This window comes from Xyrauchen texanus, chromosome 41 (assembly GCF_025860055.1).
Source record: "Xyrauchen texanus isolate HMW12.3.18 chromosome 41, RBS_HiC_50CHRs, whole genome shotgun sequence".
Lineage (NCBI taxonomy): Eukaryota > Metazoa > Chordata > Actinopteri > Cypriniformes > Catostomidae > Xyrauchen > Xyrauchen texanus.
This window is the reverse complement of record NC_068316.1, coordinates 10,291,094-10,317,327: the sequence shown is the minus strand read 5'-3', so window position 1 is coordinate 10,317,327 and position 26,234 is coordinate 10,291,094. Positions and strand designations below refer to the sequence as shown.

Here is a 26,234-nt window from a genome sequence, read left to right as displayed (position 1 = left end):
GGGGGCCCCGGGCTTCCTCCGGGCAGGGTAACTCCTCCTCTTTCCGTTTTTTCCATGGAGTCATTGTGAACCATTCTTAGTCTGGCCCTTCACCTGAGACCACTTTGCCTTGGGAGACCCTACCAGGAGCACATGGCTCCAGGCAACACAACCCTCAGGATCATAAGAGCACACAAACCTCTCCACCACGATAAGGTGCTGGTTCCCGGAGAGGAATACAATAGGTTCTAGATCTTTATTTTTAAGGCCTTATATGCTTCAGTCCCAAGAGACATGGGCCTCTCAATGTGGCTCCATCTGTAAATTGTTACATTTTACTCATAGTAAAGGCTCTAAAATCATAGTTGAAAATTGTCTTTTTGACCCCCTCTACAAAATAATGGACTACTCAGTAAATATTGATCCATGGCATTTCATAGTTTGGCTTTCATCATTACTTATGTTATTATTTATTTATTTATTTTTCCAGAAAAAGTATAACAAAATAAAGAAAATTCAGCTGGGACATTTCTTAGATTTGATTGATTTGGAATGGAATAACCTATATGGGTTTTTCAGAATTGTTTCTTTTGAAAAAAGTCTGAATTTTTGCTTTGCGGATGAGAAAATGGGTAAAAAGGGGTAGGGACACATAGCACATTTTGGGACCAGAATAGAGACTTGGAATGAACTCTTTTGACTTGGGCCATTAAGCAACACCCTAGCAACTACATAGCAACAAGCTACAGTAACAGCCAGTCAGTACACCATAGTTACACCCTGGCAACCAATCAGAACTTTATAGCATCATGGCTGTGAGTTTTGCATGGGCTCAAAACCACTCAATGTTATTTACTGTAATTGCTTTCTTGCTAGTTTATATTACAGGCTACAGAATGTGATTTCACAAGTCACAAGTTATTTTTCTCTGTTTGGTTCTCAAAAGTGGAAAATATGCTGTAGGTGGAATTGCTGTTGAAGGACACCAAGTAAAATTATAGAGCTCCACTTTTGGGATTGTGAGATAGTTGTCCACCTTGTCTCTTTCAATTGTTTCATGGGATTAAGTAGTCTTTTTGTCTCTGGTGGACATTATATCCCACCAGGTTGATGGGATGCTCCAGCTAGGCGTACCAGCAAAGCCGTTGAGATTGGCCCTGTCACCTTGTGCATGATGGATGGAAAGAGTGAAATAGCCTTTGGAAAGAAAGGGCACTCCTGGGCGATTGAGAGCAGATTAAGACAAAGGAGAAATCTAGCAGTGGAGATGTTTAAACCCTCTCCTGACACTAGCTGCTGCAATTGGACAGGTATTTTGGATGGCCAGGTGGAGGTGGTGCTATGTGAAGTGTGTGTGTGAGTTTTAGAGGTTTGAGCAGCCAGTTTTCCATGATTATTAGAAAAGGTTAAAGGGTTTTACCTCTGACATGCAAATGCATACCTTATAAAAGCCATCTAATATCCAAAATTACTTCTGGGATCAATAGGGTTGAAATAGTACATCTGATAGTAGTGTTATTTTGGGCAATTTAGCTCTTGCCTAAATAATGAAAATTCTTTCCGAAAATATAGCTAAAATATATTCAGTGCATGTTTCAAGATTTAAGTAATTTAGAAAGTGTAAATATGGTGGGCTATAGCAAGTCTACAGCGAGTTCAATGTTTGAGGCCAGATATTGGCTGAGTGCAATGTTTACGTCTCTTTAGAGTGTGTGGATGTGAGAATATTGCGAATGGCCTTCTAGCCGCATTCCCAGCAGGTGCGCTCTGAACAAAGTCTGGTTCTACCATTCTCTAGTCATCTCCTCATCAGCCTGCATCTGTGATTTATCAGATTATTAAATAATCAGTGCGATATTGCGATGGCCAGGGTAAAAATGGCTGAAAAGATTTTTAAAAAGTCTCAGCTTTGCAACTGGATGCTAAATCAATACTGTTATAATCACTAGAACACTTCCATTCCTGTAGGTGAGACTGAGTTCTCGTAATGTGAAGAACATCATTTATACGTGCAAGTTAAAGGTCTGCAGGTCATTACTTACTCGACAGAAGTGCAAATATGAATATCTAAAGACACAATTTCCAAATTACCCATGAGGCTGTTATTATTCGCTTAATACACCTTAGGGAAAATTGGTGTATTTTGACTACAGTTCAGGTTGAGTAAACATTAAAGATTTGCTGTAAGAAACCTACTCTTGGAGCTTCAGGAAACACTATATCCACTACACTATATAAGTTTTTGTTGAAGTATTTTGGTCGACTATCAATTTTCATGTAGTAAATGCAGAATAATACGCTAGAATAAAAAGAAAATGAAGACAATGCCTTATGGTTGCACATCAAACACAGTAAGGTTGAATGAAAGTAAAGATTGTGAGTAGATGAATTCATGGGAAATTTGGGGGAGGCCATATTCATGTATTTGAAGGCCAAGCACCTGAAACAAATCTCTGAAGTCGGCTATAAAGAGTTAAAAGGGAAGAGGAAAATTCATTGAAAGACTTTGAGATGTAATGATGTGATTTTCATTGCTTTAGTTAGTCAGAATCCTTCGCTATGTGTGGATAAAATAAACAATTTCACTCCTCAATCCCTCTAGAGCTCTTTAACTTAAGTCTTGATTCACACTCAGTGAAGAGAACAGTTTTGGAATTATGTTGCCATGGAAACTAGTACATAAGCCTCTCTCCTGAGATAATATAATGCTCTATTTCTGTGGGGACAGTACCCTGCGTCGTCACTCACCTTGCCCTACCTTAGCTATGCTCCTCTCCCTTTTGAGGTAGGCCTGCCATGTTGTTAAATTTAAAAGGGCATTTGAAGTGCTAGAATGGATGTCACTCTCACTGTCTCAGTCTTCTCGTCTGTCTCTCATATTTGAGAAATACTCCCTTAATCTTTTACATTGAAGACTAGCATACGTAGTCGCCTGACTGGATTGACTACATGGTTTTCATTTTCAATTCCTATTTAACATAAAAATTGTATCATAGTTCTAAGGAAAATGTCATAGCTCAGAGGTTGCTCTTTCACAGCTCAGGAGAGTTAATGGATTTACATATTATGTATCAACTTTGTCTCAGATGTTTCTAGTAAAGTTAATTTAAATAAAAAAAAAAGACACAAATCAATGTATAGAGTTTTAAAATTGATGTGGATAGAAATATTTAATGAGAGTTGTTTGAGTTCATATCTGAATTTCGACTTTGGTATCTTGGCAAATCTGAGACATTGTTGAGATTTATTCTAAAAATATTGATTAGACACATGCGAGAGGTGTCTATTTTTCAAGAGAGGAGTCCCTCTAATGTGTCTAGTCCAATGCTGTCTAGGAGAAACAAATTCAATTTAAAAGAGATTTTTTAATTTCTCAATACAGTATTTAACTGGTACTCCAAGGTACTTAAAATAATACCATGGTATTTCATTGTACCAAAACAAAATTTGTAATACCAATGCACTTTTTTGTGTAGTTTGTCCCTTTGATTGGGGTAATATTGTGGGTGTAATGGAGGCTAACTCCAGATCCCCATTCCATGTGATGGGGAATAGTCTCTTTTAGCTGGCTGTTCAGGTGGTGGGCTGATGTCTATTGATTTGCCTCATTCAATATGAACCAAAGGCTGTAGACAGAATGAGAAATACACTAACACCAACCATTTGTCCCCATGGACCAGAGCATTAACACACTCTCCAAACACATCTCTCATCTGCCGCTCACAGGAAGAAATAAAAAAATACAAACTCTCTGCTGTTCATTTTTCTCCTGCTTGCTTTTTCTCTCTTTATTCCCAGCATGGTGTTGCTCTTTCTGTCTTTCTGTCTGAAGGTATCATATAAAAGCTATTGATTATCTTGTGCCAAGGGGACACCAATGTAAATATTTGATAAGGGAGCCATTTCAGATCTCTCTGAGATGTGCTCAATGTTTTTTCTAGCTTTTTGTCTCTTCTGCTCATCTAAGGAGATACAATCTCAAGAAGTTTTGTTCTTGTACCTATTGCTTTGCTCATCCATAATTTGTGATGACTTTTTGTTGATTGCTATAGAAAAAAACATTTTGAATTCAGCGACAGTAGTTTGAAAATTCTTTAGCTGAAATTGGTCTTTACTTACTGAAATTAGAAACACTGCTCCCAGTGGCCAAAGCCTGAATTGATCATGAGTGTATGGGCTTGTGTGAGTGGGTGGAAAGTTGTAATTTTAGTTGCTAATAGTGTAATAAAGTCCATAGGAATGCATATTTTATAAACCATACACCCTACCCTAAACCTAACTGTAACAGGTTCTTTAGCTTTCTTGTGAAGGAGGAAGCGGGGGCCAGGTAGACAGTTGACATAAGTCTTTTATTTAGAATGCTTTTCAGTGTTCTACACAAATGTTTTCTATTCAGCACAACAATCACACACACAGACACACACAAGACAGCTGCTTGCGTAGCTCACTCTCCCCTCCGGATGTCTGGATTGCCCTATTATCCCTCTTCACTCTCACTGCAAACACAAAACAGATGTTAGGTGATTTGCCACAGGTGTCAATCCTTAACTTTCAGTCTCTTCCGGCCATGCTCTCTGCAAACATTGCTTGGCCACGCCCCCATCACCACATACCCCCATCGCCCGACTCAGGCCGGGGACTTCCAGCCTGCCATTTATCCCACCCCCCACCCTTTTCTGGAGAGGAAATCAGCAAAAGCCATCTGCACCCCAGGCATGTGGATCACCTCGAACTTACAAGGCTGGAGAGCTAGGTACCAACGGGTGATCCGTACATTGCTATCCCTCATGCAATGGAGCCAGCAGAGGGGGTGTGGTCCAAAAAAAGGGTGAAAGCACGTCCAAACTGATAGTTTGAGGACTGCCCACTTGATGGCTAAACACTCCTTCTCGATGGTGCTTTATTTAGTCTCTCTCAGCAAGAGCTTACGACTAATGTACAGCATGGGAAGCTCCTCCCCCTCCATCATCTGGGATATTACCACTCCCTACCCCCTGTCTGTTGCGTCTGTCTGTAAGATAAAAAGAAGAAAAAAGTCAGAAGTGCAGCCTTCACCCGCATGAACGCCTGCTGACATGGCTTCATCCACTGGACTGATCTGGTGCCCCTTTTTAGTGAGATCAGTTAATAGGCTGGTGATAGTCGAATAGTTAGGCACAAACCTACGATAATAGCCAGCCAGCCCCAGGAACTGTCTCACCTCCTTTTTGGTCTCAGGTCTCGGGCAGGCTGCAATCGCTGCAGTCTTTTCAATTTGGAGCTGCTCCTGTCCATGACCCAAGTGGAAGCACAGATACCACACTTCCACCCATCCAATTGCACACTTCTTAGGGTTTGCAGTGAGTTCCGCCCATCTCAACGACTTCAGGACAGCCCTCAGATGCTGCAGGTACCGCTGCCAGTCATTAATGTAAATAATAATATTGTCCAGCGGTCTGATGATTCTGTCCATGAGCCAATGGAAAGCAACCGGGTCTCCGAACAAACCAAAAGGAAGTATGACAAATGGGTGTAAGCCAAACGTGTGGAAAATTATGTTTTTTTCATGGACATGGGAGTTATGGGGATCTGACAATATCCCTTTGTCTAATCCAGTGTCAAATAAAAGCGAGCTGCGCCTAACCGATTGAGCAGTTCATCAATCCAAGGCATTGGGTATGCATCAAATTTAGACACCGCATTTACCTTTTTATAATCCACACAGAACCAGACCGAGCTGTCACTCTTCGGAACCAGCACCATCGGCCTTGTCACTGTGGAATCCTTCTATTACCCCAATATCTAGCATGGCCTTTAATTCTTCCTGAGCCACTTTTTTGTATTCGGGTAATCGGTAGGGATGACTGTGCACCACTGCCCCTGGGGTTGTTTTGATATGGTGCTGTATGAGATTCGTACAACCAGGAAGAGGCGAGGACACGTCGGATAATTCTCCTTGCAACCTGTCAACCTCCGTGTTTTGTGATGTGAGAGGTGGTCTCTGTAAGTGACCGGGGTGACTTGATTGGTGGCATTTAAGTTCACCTCCGGTCCAAGCTCCTCCCTCTCCGGATCCCACCATTGCGGGATCCACTTCTCTCCATGGTTTTAGTAAATTAAGGTGGCAAATCTGATGTTCTTCACCTGTCCCTTTTTTTAACCTCATAAACGCTTTCCCCGACTCACCGTGTGACCTCAAAGGGCCGTTGCCACTTGGCGAGTAATTTAGAGCTTGATGTGGGGAGTAATACACAAACTTTTAATCCTGGTGCAAATTCACGTAGCTGAGCACCCCTATTATACAGCTGGCTTTGACATTCCTGAGCCTGGAGCAAATTCTCCTGTGTTAACTGCCCCAGTGTGTGGAGTTTTGCTCTCAGGTCAAGAATGTATTGAATTTCTCTTTTGCTGTTTGAAGTTTCCCTCCTCCTAATTTTCCTGATAGCTCTTCGGTACTAACAATTGGTTTGTATCCTCCTTTGTCTGAGTATCCTGTATCACTCGCACAACCGATTCTTAATAATGGAAAAATACAGAAATGTGAGTGCAACGTCTGGCTGGAGGCACTGACCATCAATAACTTCCACTTTATCTTAAGGCGTGCCTAAGTGCCTCGTCTCACATCTGCTCCAGAAGGAAATTCCCAGCAGGGAATCCTCTAAGGTTTGGGGAAGCCAAGACTTCCGTTGCGGCGTAGATGGCCCTGGCTCTGTCTCCATAGCCAGAAAGTCACACACTGATACACTTTGTTGCAGGACCCATCCACACAAATTCCACATAATAAGGTAGTAAATGCTGGCTAATTCATTCCCAAGTTTAGTGGATGGGTGAGGTGGGAATTAACCGCATCTTTGACACTATGTTTTTGTCCCCAAAATTGAATAATGTATATCATTACAGGGTAATTTTGGATATTCCAAGCTTTGGTGAATGGAAGTTTGATTACAACCTGAATCCACCAGGGCTTGATATGTACCCCCCCCCCCCCCCTAAATAATCACATGTATCCGGTACACTCCTGCCCAATAGGGGGCGACCTGTTGTGCGTCGGGGACCCAGACCAGTGTCTCCATCTCCATCGTGGGGCATCGTTCTTGGAAATAACCAAGTTCCCCTCATCTTCAGCAGACTGGCCCACACTTCATACACATATCACCTTGTAGCTCCAGACCAGTTGCCCACTGAAGCTAAGCAGGGTTGAGCCTGGTCAGTACCTGGATGGGAGACCTCCTGGGTAAAACTAAGGTTGCTGCTTTAAGAGGTATTAGAGAGGCCAGCAGGGGGTGCTCACACTTTGCTCTGTGTGGGTCCTAATGCCCCAGTATACTGATGGGAACATTATACTGTAAAAAGGCACCATCCTTCAGGTGAGATGTTAAATGAGGTCCTGCCTCTCTGTGGTAATTAAAAATCCTAGAGCACTTCTCGCAAAGAGTAGGTGTGTAACTTCGGTGTCCTGGCTAAATGCCCCACATTGGCCCTTCACAATCATGGCTTCCTAATAATCCCCATCCACTAATTGGCTGTATAACTCTACTCTCTCCTCTCCACCAATAACTGGTGTGTGATGAGCATAGTGGCACACTATGGCTGCCGTCACATCATCCAGATGGATGCTACACACTGGTGGTGGTTGAGGAGAGTCCCCTGTTCACTGTGTAAGCTTTGAGTGTAGTGTCAGAAAAGCGCTATATAAATGTAACATTCCTTCATTCATTCACACCCGTGGCAGCAGATTCACCAGTCTGTGGGGGAAAGCAGAGAGGGTTAGTGTTGAATGGCCCATGGGACCGGTTTTGGGGTCTGAATTCTCAGTTTCCGTGGAACAGGAACAGGATGAGGGAAAGGAGAGTGAGCAGAGAAAGAGTGAGTGAGAGAGAAGATGAGGTCTCGCTGGCCCCCAAATATGCTGCCATATGGTCCTCAGCTAGCTGGACTGCCTCATCTGATGATGGCACTGGACCCACTCTGCCGTTCCTTTCGGTAGCTGGGCGACGAACTGCCCCAGTACCACCAGATCACGCACTCCTTCTGTGTCACATTCCTCAGCCAGCAGCCACCTTCGGCAGGTGTCATGGAGCTGTCGAGGGAATGTGAACAGGCGGCCGAGCATCAGCGAGCGGAAATGTTGAAGTTGTTGCTCTGGGCTGATGGCTTTCTTCAAATCTTCATGCACTAGGAGATTGGACGCAGGTAGTTGGTTTGCCACAAATTGGGCTTTCTCGGGCAACAGCGGCGTGAGATGGGGGGTCCCATCTTAGTCAGCTTAACGTGTGGTTTGGCCGTAGGTGGGTCTGGGGTCCTAGTGGAAGACCCCTACTGGTGAACGAAGCTCCATAGCACCTGACAGTCCTCTGCTTGAGCCTGAAACAGTGCCTGGAACCACTCTCTACAAATGTCACTTGGCCATGCCCCCACCACCACACTAACCATCATTGGAGAAATAATGCTATTTTATAGTGAAAATGTAACCTCCAAAATGCATTAGCATTGTTTATAGGAACGCGATTACTTGCTTTCTATGGGACCAGAACCCATGTCTCTGAAGCTGCACAGGAAAACACATTTGAATTGATGCAGATATGTATGATGGGTGATGGCACTTAATTCAGATGTTAATTTCAGGGAACATTCAGAAGTAAAATGTCAATTTCCTGTGTGGTCATGTTGATTTTTGTAGCCATACTGAATAAACAGCATCGCTGTTTACTAGCAATTGTTATGTTTTGGATGCCAGCGAACAGATGTCCCCTCGAGTTGCCATGAAACCACATCCGCAACCCATTTTACTCCAGTAATGTGATTTATTTCCAAATGAAACACCTACACAATGTTTCGTTTCAGGTATAGTTACAAACCACTGCAGAGTTTTCACACCTCTTACTACACACTGACTACCACAGACAACTATAAGAATGTCTTAGATGAATGTGCCACAGGTCTTAGTTTAGTACACTATGGAGGCAGTGGTTTTACACCCCAAGCAGAATTACTTCACCTAATAGCCCTGAAAACAGAAATATTGTATGTTTTAGCTAATAATTATTTAGGTCAGTGAGAGTGCCCGGATTTGTGCCAGAAAGTGGTAAGCCTGTTGGCATAAAGCTTTAGTTAGAACAGCAGTATATGCAATTGGGAAAGTGGGTTTTTGTATGTGTGTGCCAACACCTGGGTGTATATCTGCACATTTACACATTTTATATTTGTGCAAGATAGAAAAGCAGGGACTTTGCAGTGCTCAAATCTTTGGCATTGGAAAACAATGGCGGTTTTCTGTGTATTGATGGTCATTTGGATTGTAACATATCCATAAAAAAAGAGAACATACTACATAACTGCAGCCAGAATGACCCTGAGAAAGGAAGGATTCAGTAATGTCACATTATGGAGCAATTAAAATATCCACACCCTCCCTGCAAGAGTGCTACTAAAGGAATAGTTCATGTCATCATATATTTACCCTCATGTCATTCGAAAGCCATACCTGTATGGATTTCTTTTTTCTGTGGAACACAAACTATGTTGGGCTGATGTTCGCTTTTATTCTATTAAAATAATTAAAAAGATGCAATGAAAGTGAATGGTGACTGAGGCTACCATTCTCCATATCGTCTCATTTTGTGTTCTATAGAAGAAAGAAAGTCATATGGGTTTGGAATGACATGTGGATGAGTATATGATGACAGTTTCCATTTTTCTTTTTTTATCCCTAGTTACTGGTATTTTGGTTTCACTATAAACTGCATCTTTAATTTAATTCAATTTGGACTCTTGTAGCCCCTGTCTGGCCCTCCCCATCACAAGAAGGAAAGACTAAGAACATTTAATATAGGCTACCAATTTTAAAAACTTTTGGCAGATTAATTGCCGTTCAGCACATTATAATATCAGCGATATCCATCCATCCATCCATCCATCCATCGTCAACCGCTTATCCTGTGTACAGGGTCGCGGGGGGCTGGAGCCTATCCCAGCTAACATTGGGCGAAAGGCGGGGGACACCCTGGACAGGTCGCCAGTCCATCGCAGCAGCGATGTCCAATTATTTGTATTTATTTATATAATGGTACATAAACCAATTTTAATGTGATATAAATATGGAAAACATGTCTTGAGAGTTTCACATTTTCATTCAGCCTACCGTGTTTTACTGATAAACAATTTTAAGGCCCTGTTGAATGTGCGCCCCTGCCTTTTAAAGTAAGAGTTTGTGATACATGATTTATTTTGAGATTGTGGGATTGTTTTTGTATGGGGATACAGTATTAATTTAATTTGTTTAGTTCTTGAAGAAAGTCTTAAAAAGTCTTAAATTTGATTTTAGAAACTCTGTAGAATGACCTGCCCCGGAGAGGGTCTTATCTTTATTAGAGCATTATCAGTTTCTTATGTGTGTGCATCTGTGTGAATGGCTTAGAATTTTCTGTCATTTGCACTGTATGAAGTCTACCTGTGCTGCATAATATCCACACTCCTACACTCTTTGCAACTCCTGTGGTTCTATCTAGATTTGAATTGGGAGCCAAATGGGCCAAATACATTCAAAAGAATAACTTTGCCGGAAACAGAGAAAGCAGCTCCTTATAGAGATTTATATGCTTTAATTTAAAATTGAATCAACAAATGTGTGACATGACTGACAGATTTGCTTATGTTTTGACTGTCTGACCTTTTACATGGCTTCATATTAGTGTAGCAATATACCACGGTTGATTGGGTAATGAGGGAAGTGAAAGATGTTGACTAATTCATTATTAGGGAAAGCAGTCTCATTGATCATGAAGTGGCGATGGCCATTCATTAATGCTAATGTGGTGGTAAATCTGAGCATCAGTTAAAGGATTGGTGGAGGTGGATGTGCTTGTAAGTGTAAATTATACTATATAAAGCAGATTGTTCTGAAATTGTGATTGAATGAATCATGTTCAAAGCTATAAAATATTCGTTATACGTATAGCTGTGAATTAATTCTATGTTAAAGTTACTAGGTTGCATGGTAACCATAAGTCTAATGCCATCTGTTGCAGGGCTCCCTGTTCTTCTATTCGATTTGAAAAATGAAAGTATTGGAGTCTAAAATGTCTATTTACTATTGACATTAAGCTGAAGATATACATAACAAATAATGTTTTGAAACATCTTATGTGCCTGAGAATTTATAAATATTATATATGAGGAATTTTATTAATATATGTATTAGGGCTGTTGATTTAACGTGTTAATTCAGTGTGAATAATTATATAAAAATAACGTGTTTAAAAAATTAACGCAATTAACCATGTCCCCGGACCGTAATTTGGAATATTCCTACCATCGGAGCATTAAAAGCTTGAAATACCCCCTCTTCTCCAGGGGGCAGTGAGCTAAACGTATAGCTAACAGCTTATATACAGAGAACAAACCACACTTACTGACAGCAGTAAGTGTAGTAATAATTATTTAAAGCATGGAATAATCCATGTAATATATGGCTTCTCATGGCTTGTTTCTTAATTCTTTTGATATTGATTATTATATTATTATATTAACTGTTATGTGACATTCTTTGTGATGCATTGTAACACAACATTACAGTACATTTAAGCTTGCAAAGATTTAAGTATTTTATACATTTTATAAAGTTTTTTTTTTTTTTACCTATTATTAATATAATTTTGTCATTTTGTCACAAAAACAGCCATAGAAGCTAGCATGGTATTAAAAAAACTAAAAGCTTTTACAAACAGATATTATTATATCTTTGCATAGTATATTTTATTACAGTAAAATAATAAAATAAATTGTGTGAGTGCAAGTAATATTGTGCATAGAGAAATTACAGTATGAAAGTTTAAGTTAATAATCACAGTTCAGTGTGAGTCAGCCTGTGCAAAATTCCAGCATGACTTAATGTTGCCAAATTTTACAAGCGACACCTTTGAAAACCACATTCGCCTTTAGCTGCAACCGAAAGCTGCCTTCAATCTACACACCATTAGCACAGTCCATAGTTCATTATAGGGTTGTCAAGGTGTGTTACCAGTTTTACTCAGTACAAGGGACAACACCGGTGTGAAATTTTATACTGGTAAATGGGTGAACATTATAAATGGAACTTCCGATATCAATACAATAGCCTAGCGAATAGAATAGCCTTAAATAAAGAATTGTTGCTTAGTGAAGTTTGTGACCCATGATAAATTAACCTAAATAACGCATTGAAGGCCAGATGTTCTTTACCAGTGTATCAAATTACACAGGCAGCAAAGTACACACACTGACAGATGACATTTAATTGCAGGTAGCGAATATAATGTGCATGGTGGGTAACTGTAAGATGTCTCGGATTAGGAATGATACAAGCAATGATGTTAGACACACAGACATGTGCTTGAAGAAACACACTTTATTATATTATGTTTTTGCAAGAATAGTATCGTCTATGAGAATGTGGCAAATTACCTCAGCTTAGGAGGTGCTTTGAGTTTAGTTAACTTTATTTCACATACAGGCCAACGCAGAGCAGATTGTTGTGGGCGCAACTCTGCAGGGTCACTTGATATATTGTCTATATATCTGTGATTAAATTGTAAAATAATAGAAAAACACATTCACCTCAAACCATGATTTATATTTGAGTGATTATTATCATCATTATAATTATCTTTACATTTATTATTGTTTTGAGATCTTTGTATTAGTAATTTTCCACCTGTTGTCATAGATGGATACTTGCATGACAGTAAATTGAATGGTGCTGATATATGATTTTCTTTTTTTTTTGACCACTTTGTTATTTTAATTGATTTTTCATTTCATTTGGAGTGCAATTTAGAAATGTCTTTGGTTTAAGTTTTAGTTTTTAAATAAATTACATTTTCAATGCAAAATCACTAAAGCAAGAATATTCACCAATCCTTCAACCAGAGGGTTGACGATGTTATTGGATATTGTAATATAAAAATTGTGTATGTATATATATATATATATATATATATATATATATACACATATTTATATGATTTTTTTCTAAAAAATATTGTATTTCTAAATAGGACCTAAACCATGCTAATGAAACTCCACAATTACCAACATAATTCTCTAGCCTCTTTAAGAGAATGTCATGATCTATCATGTTGAATGCAGCACTAAGATCTAAAAGTACTAGAAGTGAAATGCATTTGCGATCAGATGATAAGAGCAAGTTATTTTTAACTCTGATAAGTGCAGTCTCTGTACTGTTGAGGCCTAAATCCTGACTGAAATTGTTCATATATACTATTTCTCTGTAGAAATGAACATATTTGGGAGGATACTACCTTATCTAGTATTTTCGAAAGAAACGGGAGATTTGAAATCGGACTATAATTAGCCAGATCTCCAGGATTATGTTCTGTCTTCTTAATAAGCGGTTTGATAACCGCCATTTTAAAGTTGCTTGGGACATGCGAGTAGCGAGATAGTGAGTAGTTAATAATATTAAGAAGAGGTTCTGCGATTACAGGGAATACCTCTTTTAAGAGGTGGTTGGTATTGGATCTAACAAACATGTTGTGACTTTTGATATTTAGATAAGTTTTGTTAGCTCTTCATGACCTATGACAGTGAAGGATTGAAGTTGTATGTGAGGAAAATTATGAGACACAGTACTGAATAAACACCTTGGATTGTTGTGGTTATTTTCAATGAGTTCAAAGTTTTAAATAAAGCTGCCTTGTATCATTGTGTAGGCTATTGCTTAACGAAAATAACCCCCATAGTACCACTTAGCATCCAACCATTGGTTTGTACGTGAAAACCGCACCGGTTTGAAAATTATGATATCTTGGCAAGTCTAGATCAGTATTAGTCATTCGGAAAAGCCTTCCTCTTTCTCGCTTTCCAACTTTGAGGGAAATATGTTGGAGGCATTGTGCTGTAGCTAATAAGAACTGACATGTTTGTGGAGTGCTTGCAGAAATATAGAGTTTGCTTTTAGTTCAGGGGCAACATGGGAGTCTGGCATGGAATCCCAGAGGGGAAGTGCTTTAATGCACACACACACACACCAATCACTCAAACTTAACCCTACTCACACACAAACACAAACATGTCCGGCACGTGCCTCCAGTCAGGCTAATGCTGCAACGGGATGTTAGTCATGCCTCACTGTAAAAGGTGACGAGAGCTGAGGGGCAACCTTATTTTGATAACATCTCAGTGAAAATCTCTTCTCTTCTCTTCTCTTCTCTTCTCTTCTCTTCTCTTCTCTTCTCTTCTCTTCTCTTCTCTTCTCTTCTCTTCTCTTCTCTTCTCTTCTCTTCTCTTCTGTTCTTCACATTACATTACACCTGTATTTTAAGTAAGCAAGGAAAATCCTATTTGTAATATGTCACCTTTAAAACCAAACATGGCAACTAAAATGACTGAGTATATGACAAGGTTTTGGAATGTATTTTGGGTTCTCTATTTGATTATGCTAAGTGAGCACATTTTCCCCCCTCTCTATTCAATAGCATGCCGGTCAGGCTTCTATAAGGCCTCTGCCATGGATGCATACTGCGTGAAGTGCCCTCCACACAGCTACTCCCACCAGGACAAGGCCTCCGAGTGTGTGTGTGAGAGAGGTTTCTACAGGGCTGAATCAGACCCCCTGTCTATGGCTTGCACAAGTAAGATACATTGGAGATATATATATATATATATATGTGGTTAAACAGTCTATGGATTTTCAATATATACAGATGAGCCAAAACATTATGACCACTCACAGTCAAAGCAAATAACTTTGATCATCTCCTAACAATGCCAGATATCAAGGTCTGGGTAGATGGATTAGATGGTAAATGAAAAATCGGTTCTTGTTGTCAACGTGTTGAATGCAGGAGAAATTGGCAGGATTAAAGACCTGAGTGATCATGTCAAAGGCCAAATGGTCATGGCCAAATGACTTGGTTAGAGCTTCTCTGAAGCAGCAAGGCTTGTGGGGTGCTCCCAGTCAGCAGTAGTGAGTACCTACCGACAATGGTCCCAGTCAGCAGTACAAACCACAAACAGAGAAATTGATGTGCATTGATGTGCGAGGGCAACGAAGGCTATCCCATCTGGTCCAAACCGACAGAAGGTCTACTGTGGCACAAGTCACAGAATATTTTAATGATGGTTATGGGAGGAATGTGTCACAACACACAGTGCATCACAACCTGCTGCGCCCACAGTGCCCATGATGACCCCTCTCCACCATTTACAAGGAGAAAACCCTTGCTTACAATGGGCTTGCGAGCATCTGAACTGGACCTTGGAGCAGTGGAAGAAGGTTGCCTTGTCCGATGAGTTCCATTTTCTTTTACATCATGGCCATGTATGTGTGCCATTTACCTGGGGAAGTCTTGGCAATTTGATGCACTGTGGAAAGACAACAAGCCAGTGGAGGGAGTGTGATGCTCTGGGCAATTTTCTGCTGGGAAACTGTGGGTCCAGCCGTTCATGTGGATGTCAATTTGACACGTGCCACCTACCTAAACATAAATACTGACCAGGTACACCCCTTCATGGCAATGGTATTCCCTAATGGCAGTGGTCCCTTTCAGCAGTATAGTACACCCTGCCACACTGCACACATTGTTCAGGAATTATTTGAGGAACAAGGTGTTGCCCTGGACTCCAAATTCTCCAGATCTCAATCTGATTGAGAATCTGTGGGATGTGCTGAGCCAACAAGTCCGATCCACGGGGGCTCCACCTTGCAACTTACAGGACTTGAAGGATCTATTGCTAAAGTTTTGGTGCCAGATACCACAAGACACCTTCAGTGGTCTTTTAAAGTTCATGTCTTGGCGGGTCGGTGCTGTTTTGGCAGCACGCGAATGACCAACAGCATATTAGGTAGGTAATCATAATGTTTTGGCTCATCAGTGTACGATAAACTCATTAATAAATGCTGTGAAATTTTGTTAATTCTTAGTTCATGACATCTAATGCATAAACTAATATTTATGAATAAAGCGTTACCATTTAAGTTCACAATCCTTGTGGTTAATTTATGTATATGTTCATCAGGACCACCCTCTTCACCTGGCAACCCTATTTCCATGGCCAACGAGACCGCGGTTACTCTCGAATGGAGTCCTCCTCGCGACAGTGGTGGACGTGGGGATGTCACCTACAGTGTCCACTGCAAGAAGTGCTCGGGAGAAACGGGGGCGTGGGCCAGTCGAAATGGAGAGAGGTGTGTTCCTTGCGGCAGCGGTCCTCACTTCAACCCAAGACAGTTTGTCTTGACACATCCAAGAGTTCTAGTCACAGAGCTGCAACCTCACACCAATTACACCTTCAGTATAGAAGCCCTGAATGGAGTCTCGGATCTCAGCCCCAGTCCACGTCTACTAGTGTCGGTCAATGTCACGACCAGCCAAACAGGTGAGATGACACATTTATATCAAGTTTTGTGGCTTTTAGTCAATGACTGTTAGCTTTGAAGCTATTTATATGCTGATGTGCTCCTAACCGTAGACAAAACTAACAAATATTGGCATTGAAAATGATCCTGGAACATAGACCAAAAATATTGATGTCTCATCTTGAACTACATAAGAGTTTTCTCTAATAAGATTCTTTCTAGAACTGACTAGCATATCAAGTAGCAATTAGACTAGCAAGTAGCATTTCATGGTTAATAGCTTTGATGCAACTAAAGTTTGTTGGCTATTTTGAAAAAGTGATGAGCTCTTTGATCTGTCCCACCCATAATACATGTTTTAATAGGAATTACTTCAACCCAACACTTGTTAAGCAGTTTTTGGAGTGTTTTATTTATTTTTGTTCTGTTTTGGAAAAATGTGTTAACAACAGAGCTTAAAACCTAGCACAATGTAAATTTCAATGATGAAGGTTTTAAGAACATATTTTTTTTTTTTCCTTTTTATATAATTTATTCATAATAAGGCACGGAATGTACAGTGGATATACAGTACAGTATGTATGTATGTATATGTCTGTGAAAAGATAGTCACAGATAATTCTCTTATCCCGCTGCCTCTTCTGCTAATGAACATTACACAGGTGCAATGTTCTTCAATTGGCTCCTCTATCTCACATGACCTTTAAACCCATTCACAGTGTGCCTCGCAGCTTTCATTGGTCAAGATGACGAACTGGCTATCCTGATCTGTGGTTTAGTATGATGCAGCTCTTCTCAATAGAGAAACAGAAAGAGAGAGAGAGAGAGACTAGGAGCGAGAGTTAGCGTAATAGGAAGCCTGCGAGTCGAGTTGCCCAGGATGCCCAGGTCAACAGCCTCTCACTCTTATGAGACCTGACAGTGCTGTAACCGTGGTAACAGAGAGGGGCGGGGCCAGATCGAGGTAAACGTAACTGTGATTGGCCTACATTTCGAGTACTTGGCCTCTGGTCCACACTGCTTGAAATATTCAAGAGAAAATACAGCGTGTGTCAAGAGACCTCTGGGATGATGTAGTGGATGTATTTGCATGTTCTGCAAGATGAGAATGTTGACAGATGTTTCAACATGCATGTTTTATCAGCAGGTGTTTATTTGATGGCAGACAGAATATTTATAAATGCAGATTGTAAAGTGACATAAAATAACCCAGATAAATCTTATAGAGCTGACAAATCTGTGGCTTCATTAAGAGCATACAGAATGCAGAAGTTTCAGATGCTATGTCTTTGAACAAATAATGAGTTTATTTCAGGCAGAGTTTACATTGACATTCTCTGTTAAAAAGACAACATAAAATCCAAATTTACCCAATATATTTCTTAATAAAATGTTAAATGTGCTCATTTAATCAATTCTAAATAAAGGATTTGTTTTCATAATCTTTTATCAAAATGTAATAACTTTCACTTGTTGCTTAATATTATATTAACAACACGATTTTTACATGTTCTAATAATCTCACTGCCACAATACTAGGGTGTTGTGGGTTTGCCAGGGTGTTTGCTAGAGTGTTGTTTGCTAAAATTGCTAACAATAAGTATGAGCAATAGTAAAAGTGGTTCTTGCCTTAGCGACTACTATTACTAATACTATAATTATTATTTGTAATGTTCTTCTTAATAATAATAATAATAAGTATTAATGTTATTATTATTATTATTATTATTATTAATAGTAATAATAATTATATGCATGAATATTATATTTATTATTTATTGTGAGTATAATCATAAATATTTGTATTATAGTTGTGTTTATTATTTTATTATAGACGATTATATTATTGTTATTAACAACTATATTTTTAAGAAAATTAATAATAATACCATTTGTTATTATTTTTAGGCTATGCTATTCTAATATGATATTATTAGGAGTATAATTAGTATAATAATAAAAGCATAGCCTGTCATGATCAAATAAAATCCCGCTAAACAAAATCAAGTCCCGTCCAACATAATTTCCCTCTAAATATTCTGTTTCACTACAATATGTCTCATTAAGTAAGTTAAATATGTTGTGAATGCCATTTCATTTTTTCTTCAAATGAAAATGCGTCATATCTGTTGTTCTGAACATGTTTTTTAGTGTTGCGCACTAAACACCTGCCACCTGGATATTTCACAACACTTTTCCACTCATTACACTCAGCTTTTCTCTCGGAGTATCAGTGTAGCTGTTTGTTTAGCAGTATAAGTGTGTTTGTGTATGTACAGCAGTTAGCAGTGTCATTGTGTCAGCGCTGTGTTAATACTCTCTTACTCTTCTTGCACACACACACACACAGCTCATTAAAGATGGAAACTTCAGCTCCTTCATTCATCACTTGCTGCTGGGGCCCAAAATGGGAGGCCCTGTTTGTACTCGCAATCTGACACCATCATTAGCACCTCTGTGTGTCTCTCTCTCTCTCTCTCTCTCTCTCTCTCTCTCTCTCTCTCTCTCTCACTCACTCACTCACTCACTCACTCACTCACTCACTCACTCACTCACTCACTCACTCACTCACTCTCTCTCTCTCTCTCTCTCTCTCTCTCTCTCTCTCTCTCTCTCAGCTTAGGGTTGAGAACACTGCTGTTGTACGAATAGACTGGTTGAGGTGCTGTGGCTGTATGCCAGCAATGTAGTACAGGTGAAAATTACTTAACTGCAGAATAATTTAGTACTCCCAAAAAAGAAGATGCTTGCTCTACCAGCCCTCTCATACTCTTTAATTAGAAGTGCAATTAATCCTCCTCTTTTGCATAGGTGATCAATCTCAATTCATCACTCTTTTCTTTTTCTCTGTCTTTCTCTCTGTCTCTCTCTCTCTCAAAATTCAAGTTGATTTCAAGATCCTCTGATTTTCAAACGTCTTAGAATGCTATTTTGAGATGCAGGTTGGTGCTGTTTTGCCAACATGAGGGGGACCTACACAATATTAGGCAGGTGGTTTTAATGTTGTGGCTAATTTGTGTATATATATATATATATATATATATATATATTATAAGCGCCTAAAACTTTTGCACAGTACTGTATATCTTTTGTAAAGCACTTTAACACTTTCAAAACATAAAATTTAATTGGATTAATTATGTACTACTTCTCTTTCAGTGAGTGTAATCATAAAGGAACGGAAGGGAACCGACAGCGTAACATTGGCATGGCAGGGTCCAGAGCCTTCCGATGGGACTGTTGTGGAATATGAGGTCACCTATTATGAAAAGGTTAGTGGCTTTGGTCTTTCTTCAGTGCATGCTAATGGTCTAATCTCACGACCTTTTGTCCCTATATGAGTCTTCTCTGCACTGATTGGACATATGGCACACTGACTTTTATCAGACCCCGGGGAGAAGCTGTAATGTTAATATACAGACATGCTCTTTTCGGTCCTAATTAACTTTCATGGATGTCCACTGCCTCCCAAAACCCTTTGAGGTTGTCACATTTTAGAATTGATGTCCTTATTTTCCTGAACAGTCACACTTATGAGAGGTTTTGTTCAAACAGACATCAAAAAGTCAGATTTTTCTTCATCTTTCTGACATATCTATTTAGTTTTTATTTTATTTTATTTTTAAGTCTGAATGGCTCACTCTTTTTCGCTCACTCTTTCATCATATAGTGAACTATGTGACATTTCCTATGCATTTACTAGTGCACTGGTGAACAAATCAGTGGTTTTGGTCATAGTATATGCGAATGAGTGAATGCATAAAATGCATAAATGTTGTATATGTTCAGCACTGAGATATATTGATGGACATTTGTGGCCATTTATGGAAAATTGCAATTATTCAGTTTTTTCTTAACAGCACACTGACAACCTCTATCAGGCCACGTCCACACGAATATGTTTTCAGTTAATGTTTTCTACTTTTAACACTAGAAGTGCGGAGCCACTGTAACCTACTCTTAGCGCGACTTAAGGGGTCAGAAGACCACCTAGTCTTCAGACAGGGACACTGCAACTGACACATAATGATCGCTAGATGGTTCCTCTTGCATGTAGCCAATGGATTGGTCTTAAAAATGTCACTGCGAGTTATGCAGCAGTTGGCCTATAAATGCTTCTAGACTGAATTTATCAACATTCTGTCTATGGTTGATCCAGATCCATTTGTCTTTTATTTTAGGATATGCTCCTATATTTAGTTTGTATAATTTAGTTCTCCTTTGGCATAAATTACATTGTGATCGAAGGCTTGTAGCTGGAGGAGCGCGAGGGTGATATGAATATTTATCACCATTATACAAGCCAAAATATGATTGAGTAAATATTACAATTTCATCATGGACATTTTTTTTTTCTTGGGCACTGAGAAATCTTTCACAATTTCTGCTAATTTATTTGCGTTAACTTCGATCTGTTTATACAATAGAATTGAATCTGTTTGAATTATTAATGAATTATCATTTATATTCGTTTTTAGCAAAGGCGTGCTTTATACAATCAATAATAATTGTAGTGTTTATATTATAAATAATAATAATAATTTTTGTGCTGTTATTCGTAATTAAATCGTTGAATTCTCGACATCGTAACATGTATTTACATGGAAATAAGCTGAAATAAAAGCTTTATTTTCTGTGCATTTGTTTACACGTATATGTGCATGTAATCTGTCATTACCTTGACTTTAATAATCAATTAATAATAAAATACCATTCATGTATTTTCAGTCTTTACATTTGTTTTTCATCGAATAAATGTAATTCTTTATGTCCAGATTTATTCTGTTTGCATTACCATTTCAGAGTATTTAAGAAGTCATTATTATCTTATTATTATAACTATTATTATAATATAAGAACAATGATAATATTTTTTAAATAAGTCCAATTTGTTTGAAACTTTAAAATGTTCAAGCGTTTCTGGCTTTTTGGTAAATAGTAAATATTTAGTAAATAGGGATATAGGCTACATAAATATATGAATTTTCCATTATACTATACATTCTGCTATAAAACGTGAGATAAAATACAAATATATTCTACCCGAATAAAAAAAAAAAACAGATAAAAAAAAATAAAATACTATATTAGTTCTATTTATGTATTCTATGTGCCGTTATACTCAACCGACAGCCGAAATCTAGAGTGCACTCCCCCTCAATGACCGCGTCATGCGTCATTTTCCAAACCGACTAACTTTGTCAACATTTCAAACACACCTTTGGTGGCTTCTTGGAGCATGTGCCACAGACAAGTCGCTTACATGCCTGGCAGATCTCAAATGTTTTGTTCCCTGAACATCTGCCGACTTGACATTGTCTCCTTTTGGCAGGCAGGGAAGGGGTTAGATGAAAAAGTAGCTTTTGTGCTACTACACCCACTGCCTTTGCCATTTTTTAATGCGCACAAATCTCCTTTACCAGCTCAAGAATAAATTGCTTTCTGCTGATGGTTACGTTCATGCACTGTTTGTACAGAATGTGTGCATTAATTGCAGCCAGGTCCAAGACATTGTAAAACGCAGCTACAGGCCAGCGATGGGATCCACCCTTTACCGAGTACAGTCTTGCAATCTGGTCCATTACATCAACGCCAACTTTAGTGCTATTATAGTGGGAAAATTGTATTGGGCAGTTTCTTTGCACCATTATCAGTTGAAACTGCGTTGTACTCAGGATGCATACATTTTTCTTTGGCTTTGCCTGGTAAATAGTGAGTGTGACTTTTCCAGCCCTCATTACCTTGGTGGAAAATCTTTCAGGCATCTCTCGTCTGATTTTATTCATTGTGCCAACAATGGTGGTTTTGTTCGCAAAAAGATTGTTTGCCAGTTGCAACAATGTGAAGAAATTGTCTGTCGTTACATTACTTCAATTTCCCAGGAAAGGCTCGAGCATATGCATGACAACGTTGTCCGATATCCGATGACCAGCCAGCCTACTGTCATCTACATGGTTCATGGACAAAGGCCCATTTAGGGATGTGTGTTCAGCATGTATTTTGCTTCAACATCAGCGGCCACCCAGAATTTTATGCCAGATTTGTCCGTTTTATTGGCCATGTACTGTGTGAAACGATGGTAGGGAACAGTTGTTCATCAACTGTTATGTTTTCACTGGCCGTGTATGAAGCAATGCTGTTTATCACAAATTTGTCAAATATCTCAGAAATCATGGCAAATCTATCTGTCACAAGGCTGGCAGCTCTTGTCATCAAAGCACAGATAGCGCATGATATCCCGGAATTTCTGTCGCGATATGGTCTCTTTGAAAAAAGAGTGTCCAAATTACTTAGACCAAAAGTCACCCAATCTCAAGCTTTTGCCTCCCGTAACACCTCTCAAATAAACGAGACCAACAAATGCTTTTAGTTCGTCATCTGTCAGTTTGAACTTTTCAGCATTATTCCGCCCAGCTTCCGCATCAGTGTACTTTTGTATGTTTTGACACATTTCTGTGTCAATCAAACACAGTAAGCTGCTCAATGGACTTGTAATATTGTCCTTGGCATAAGTTGCCCTGGGGGTTCGCTCATTATATTGGGCTTTTGGGCTCTACCCCGAGGGTTGCCAGGATTTTGTTCAACCCATACTGTGCCATCTCTTGCAACCTCTTGAAATGAGTCCCCAGCACACTCAGTTTCAGAGTCCGATTCTGAATCTGAATCAGATTCAATATCAATGCCACCTCCATCGTCTCTCTCTTCCTCTACATCGAACACCTTACATTCTTCACCCTTCGATTCCATCTCATTAATATTTTTTTAGCAAGTCCAACGCTTGCTGTGCCATCATACGCAACATTCGAGTCATTGTAAGTATGCACATATACCACGCAACTGTGCAACCGCCCAAACTGTGAGCTCCAGGCAATCTGTGGCTACTTTATATCTCTCGATACAATGATCATATGATCATCTCCCATTTATCAGCTTCCTTGTTAATTGCCCTCAAATAATTTTCGATGCGTCATTATATATTGAATAGGTGACATTTGCGTACATATTTATCACATTAGCATGTTTGCAAATTGACCTCATATTTCGATTCGTGGTTCATTAGTATGAATTTTATATACTAAAATATATATATATATATATATATATATATATATATATATATATATATATGTATATATGTGTATATATATATATATATATATGTATATATGTATATATATATATATATATATATATATATATATATATATATATATATATATATATATATATATATATATATATATATATATATATATATGTGTATATATACATAAATGCACTATAAGAATTTATAGGTCAACTTTTTTAATAAACACGAAATCTGTTCATTTTATTTTATTATTAAAATATTTATGTTTTAATTATTTTTTTATTACTGTTTTATTATTAATTGATTATTAATTTCAGTCAAGGTAATGACAGATTAAACGCACATGTAGGTGTAAACACATGCACAGAAAAGAAAGCTTTTACATTGACTCTACAATGAGTTTTTCACAAATGTATTTATGTTTCACTGCTTTACCTGTAAAGTGTATTATCTTATAGCTAAATACAATATCAATTAAAAATATATACCTATATTAGCCTATATTTTTAAATGTAACTTTAAATATAATTTTAAATTAACGCAAGTATCTATGTTTTGCCATTTATTGTTGCAACTGAAATACGGCACAAGGAAAGTGAAAAAGTCGACATCTGTATCTATATATAAATATATATAGTACAAAAATGTATGAATATATGCACAATATATTCACAAAGATATTTGTGTTATTTAAAATATATAGACTATAGGCCTACTGTCTATATATTCGTTATAAAATAATACACTTTACAGGTATATACACACAAACATACAAAATTATTGTAGGACTACAACTGAGCCCCTTCGTCATCTGACGGGAGAAAAGAGAATTGCAGCCTTGAACGGCGCAAATAAACATGACGTAGACGCGAGGCGGCCGTCAATTCACAGAATTAGAAGAAAAATACCTTTAAACTAGCTTTTCCTGGTGCGATTTATTTAAATGTAAGCGCACTGGGCGATAAAACTCAAATATCTAGGAAAAGTCAAGAAAGTAGGACCCTGGAATTTGATCGAGTGCAAAGATAAATTTTTTCTTAAAGCACAACGGTCAGATGACCGCATGCTCGGCCCTTCTAGTGTTAAGCCTCTCCTTTTGCATTGGAGACTTTCTAAAAAAACTGTTGTATGAGAAAGTCTCTTGGCATCTTGCTGATGCTTATATCAATAGCAACCAATGTTGATACATTAAATATTAACTACACTGTCTGAACAAACCGATAAGATTTCATTACTTGCAAAATGACACTGCGCACAATCAGTCCAGTCCTTGGATTTGAAAACCAAATCATATTTGAGTGCTGTGTGAACAAACCCTTAAACATCATTTACATTTAACATTTCTATATGCAGGTAAAAGTGATTTTAGTGCTGTTAGTTGTTAAGATCCCTCGGTGACACCCTCCTGTACCGCAATATTTGGCTGTGTGGCAGAAAGACAGGGTGACGGGTAATTATTATGATTTATTCAGGTGATTATGGGCTTTGTGACTTTTAGATGGCACGCACAGATGGACAAGCTTGGCTGCTGCGGTGTTCCCTATCCGTTTGATGCTGCCTGTTTGGCCTATTTTGGATTTAATAGCACCACAGGAAATATGGCAATTCCTCTCTAGTAGGGAGTGGTGTTCCTTCCTGGAATGTTAGTTTTCCCTAAGCAAATTACCACATGCAATTTTAGTGAAGAGCTTAAATGAAGGAAGATGAAGGGATATCAATAAAGTTTAAAATATTAACATGAATACATCGTAGGTAATTCTCTTTAGGATTGTACAATGAAAATTGAACAATGAGGCAACAGCTTCCAGTCAATAGGATTGATGTAATTTATCTGGATACATTCCAGTTACTGGGAAGCCGAAAAGCTGTTAGGTCCTTAAAAAATGCAGAAATCTGCAGTTTCTTGTCAGTTCCATCAGTCTACGTGAAAAGCATTGTGTTAGCAATTGGCAAAGGGTGCTTGAATGAGCACTAAATTCCAGGGAAGCCATCTGAACTAATTGCTAATTGGCAATTGACTGATTTGAATCCAATCTGCATGCTTTGTTCTTTGTTTTTTCTTTAATTTCAATGAATGTGAGCCAAGACATTATGGAGAGCTCATGCAGTCTCATAGGGCTTGCTTTTACAACATCAATGCGTTCATGTATTATTGCGATTTTCATAGAAAGCAGCTTTTTTCACTTATTTTTCTTTTCTTTTCCACTTTAGAATCAGCAGGATCAGAACTACACTGTGCTAAAGACCAAATCTAACACTATGACAGTGGATGGACTGAAGCCAGGAACCACGTACGTGTTTAGGGTTCGAGCCCGTACAGACGGTGGCTATGGGAACTACAAGGGGGAGATCGAGTTGGAGACCAGCCACGAAGGTGAGTGGAAACCATCCTTCACAAACTTTTAAAAATCATACCTCTTTATATCCTCCAGTGTGCTGTCTGTCTGCACTGGTCTCAGAACAGTTTGAAATGCACCTTATAATTGAATCACCTTTAATCCCAACTAAATTTAAAGCCTCTGAAATAAAAAATGTTCAGCTTTAGGATGAACCCATTAATTTCTCAATGTGATAATGCACAGTAAATTAGGATTTCTAAGGAGTAACTTGAAAAAATGCACTAAAGAATACATTTGTGTACATTGTTTTAGCAGCATGGTGTTTTGCGATAAACCGCTCAAATGTTTAAAAATGAGTTATCGGATGAAACTAGAGACTAATCTTTTGACTCAAACAGGATTCAATGTAAAAACTTAATTAGGTTTCTAACCAGATGTAGTTTTATTTGTGTTTCTCCTAAAGACAAACTCTGCTGTGATCGGTGCCATG

General features: G+C 38.6%; 1 protein-coding gene across 1 annotated transcript in view; it reads left to right on the top strand.

The window, feature by feature from the left end:
• The window catches only part of LOC127634113 (ephrin type-A receptor 3), a 101,396-nt gene that overhangs the window by 39,312 nt on the left and 35,850 nt on the right, over positions 1–26,234 (top strand). The window contains exons 4-7 of the mRNA XM_052113517.1: positions 14,433–14,588; positions 15,976–16,335; positions 19,475–19,587; positions 25,617–25,779. Coding sequence (XP_051969477.1) covers positions 14,433–14,588; positions 15,976–16,335; positions 19,475–19,587; positions 25,617–25,779 — 792 coding nt within the window. The remainder of the gene's footprint in view (positions 1–14,432; positions 14,589–15,975; positions 16,336–19,474; positions 19,588–25,616; positions 25,780–26,234) is intronic.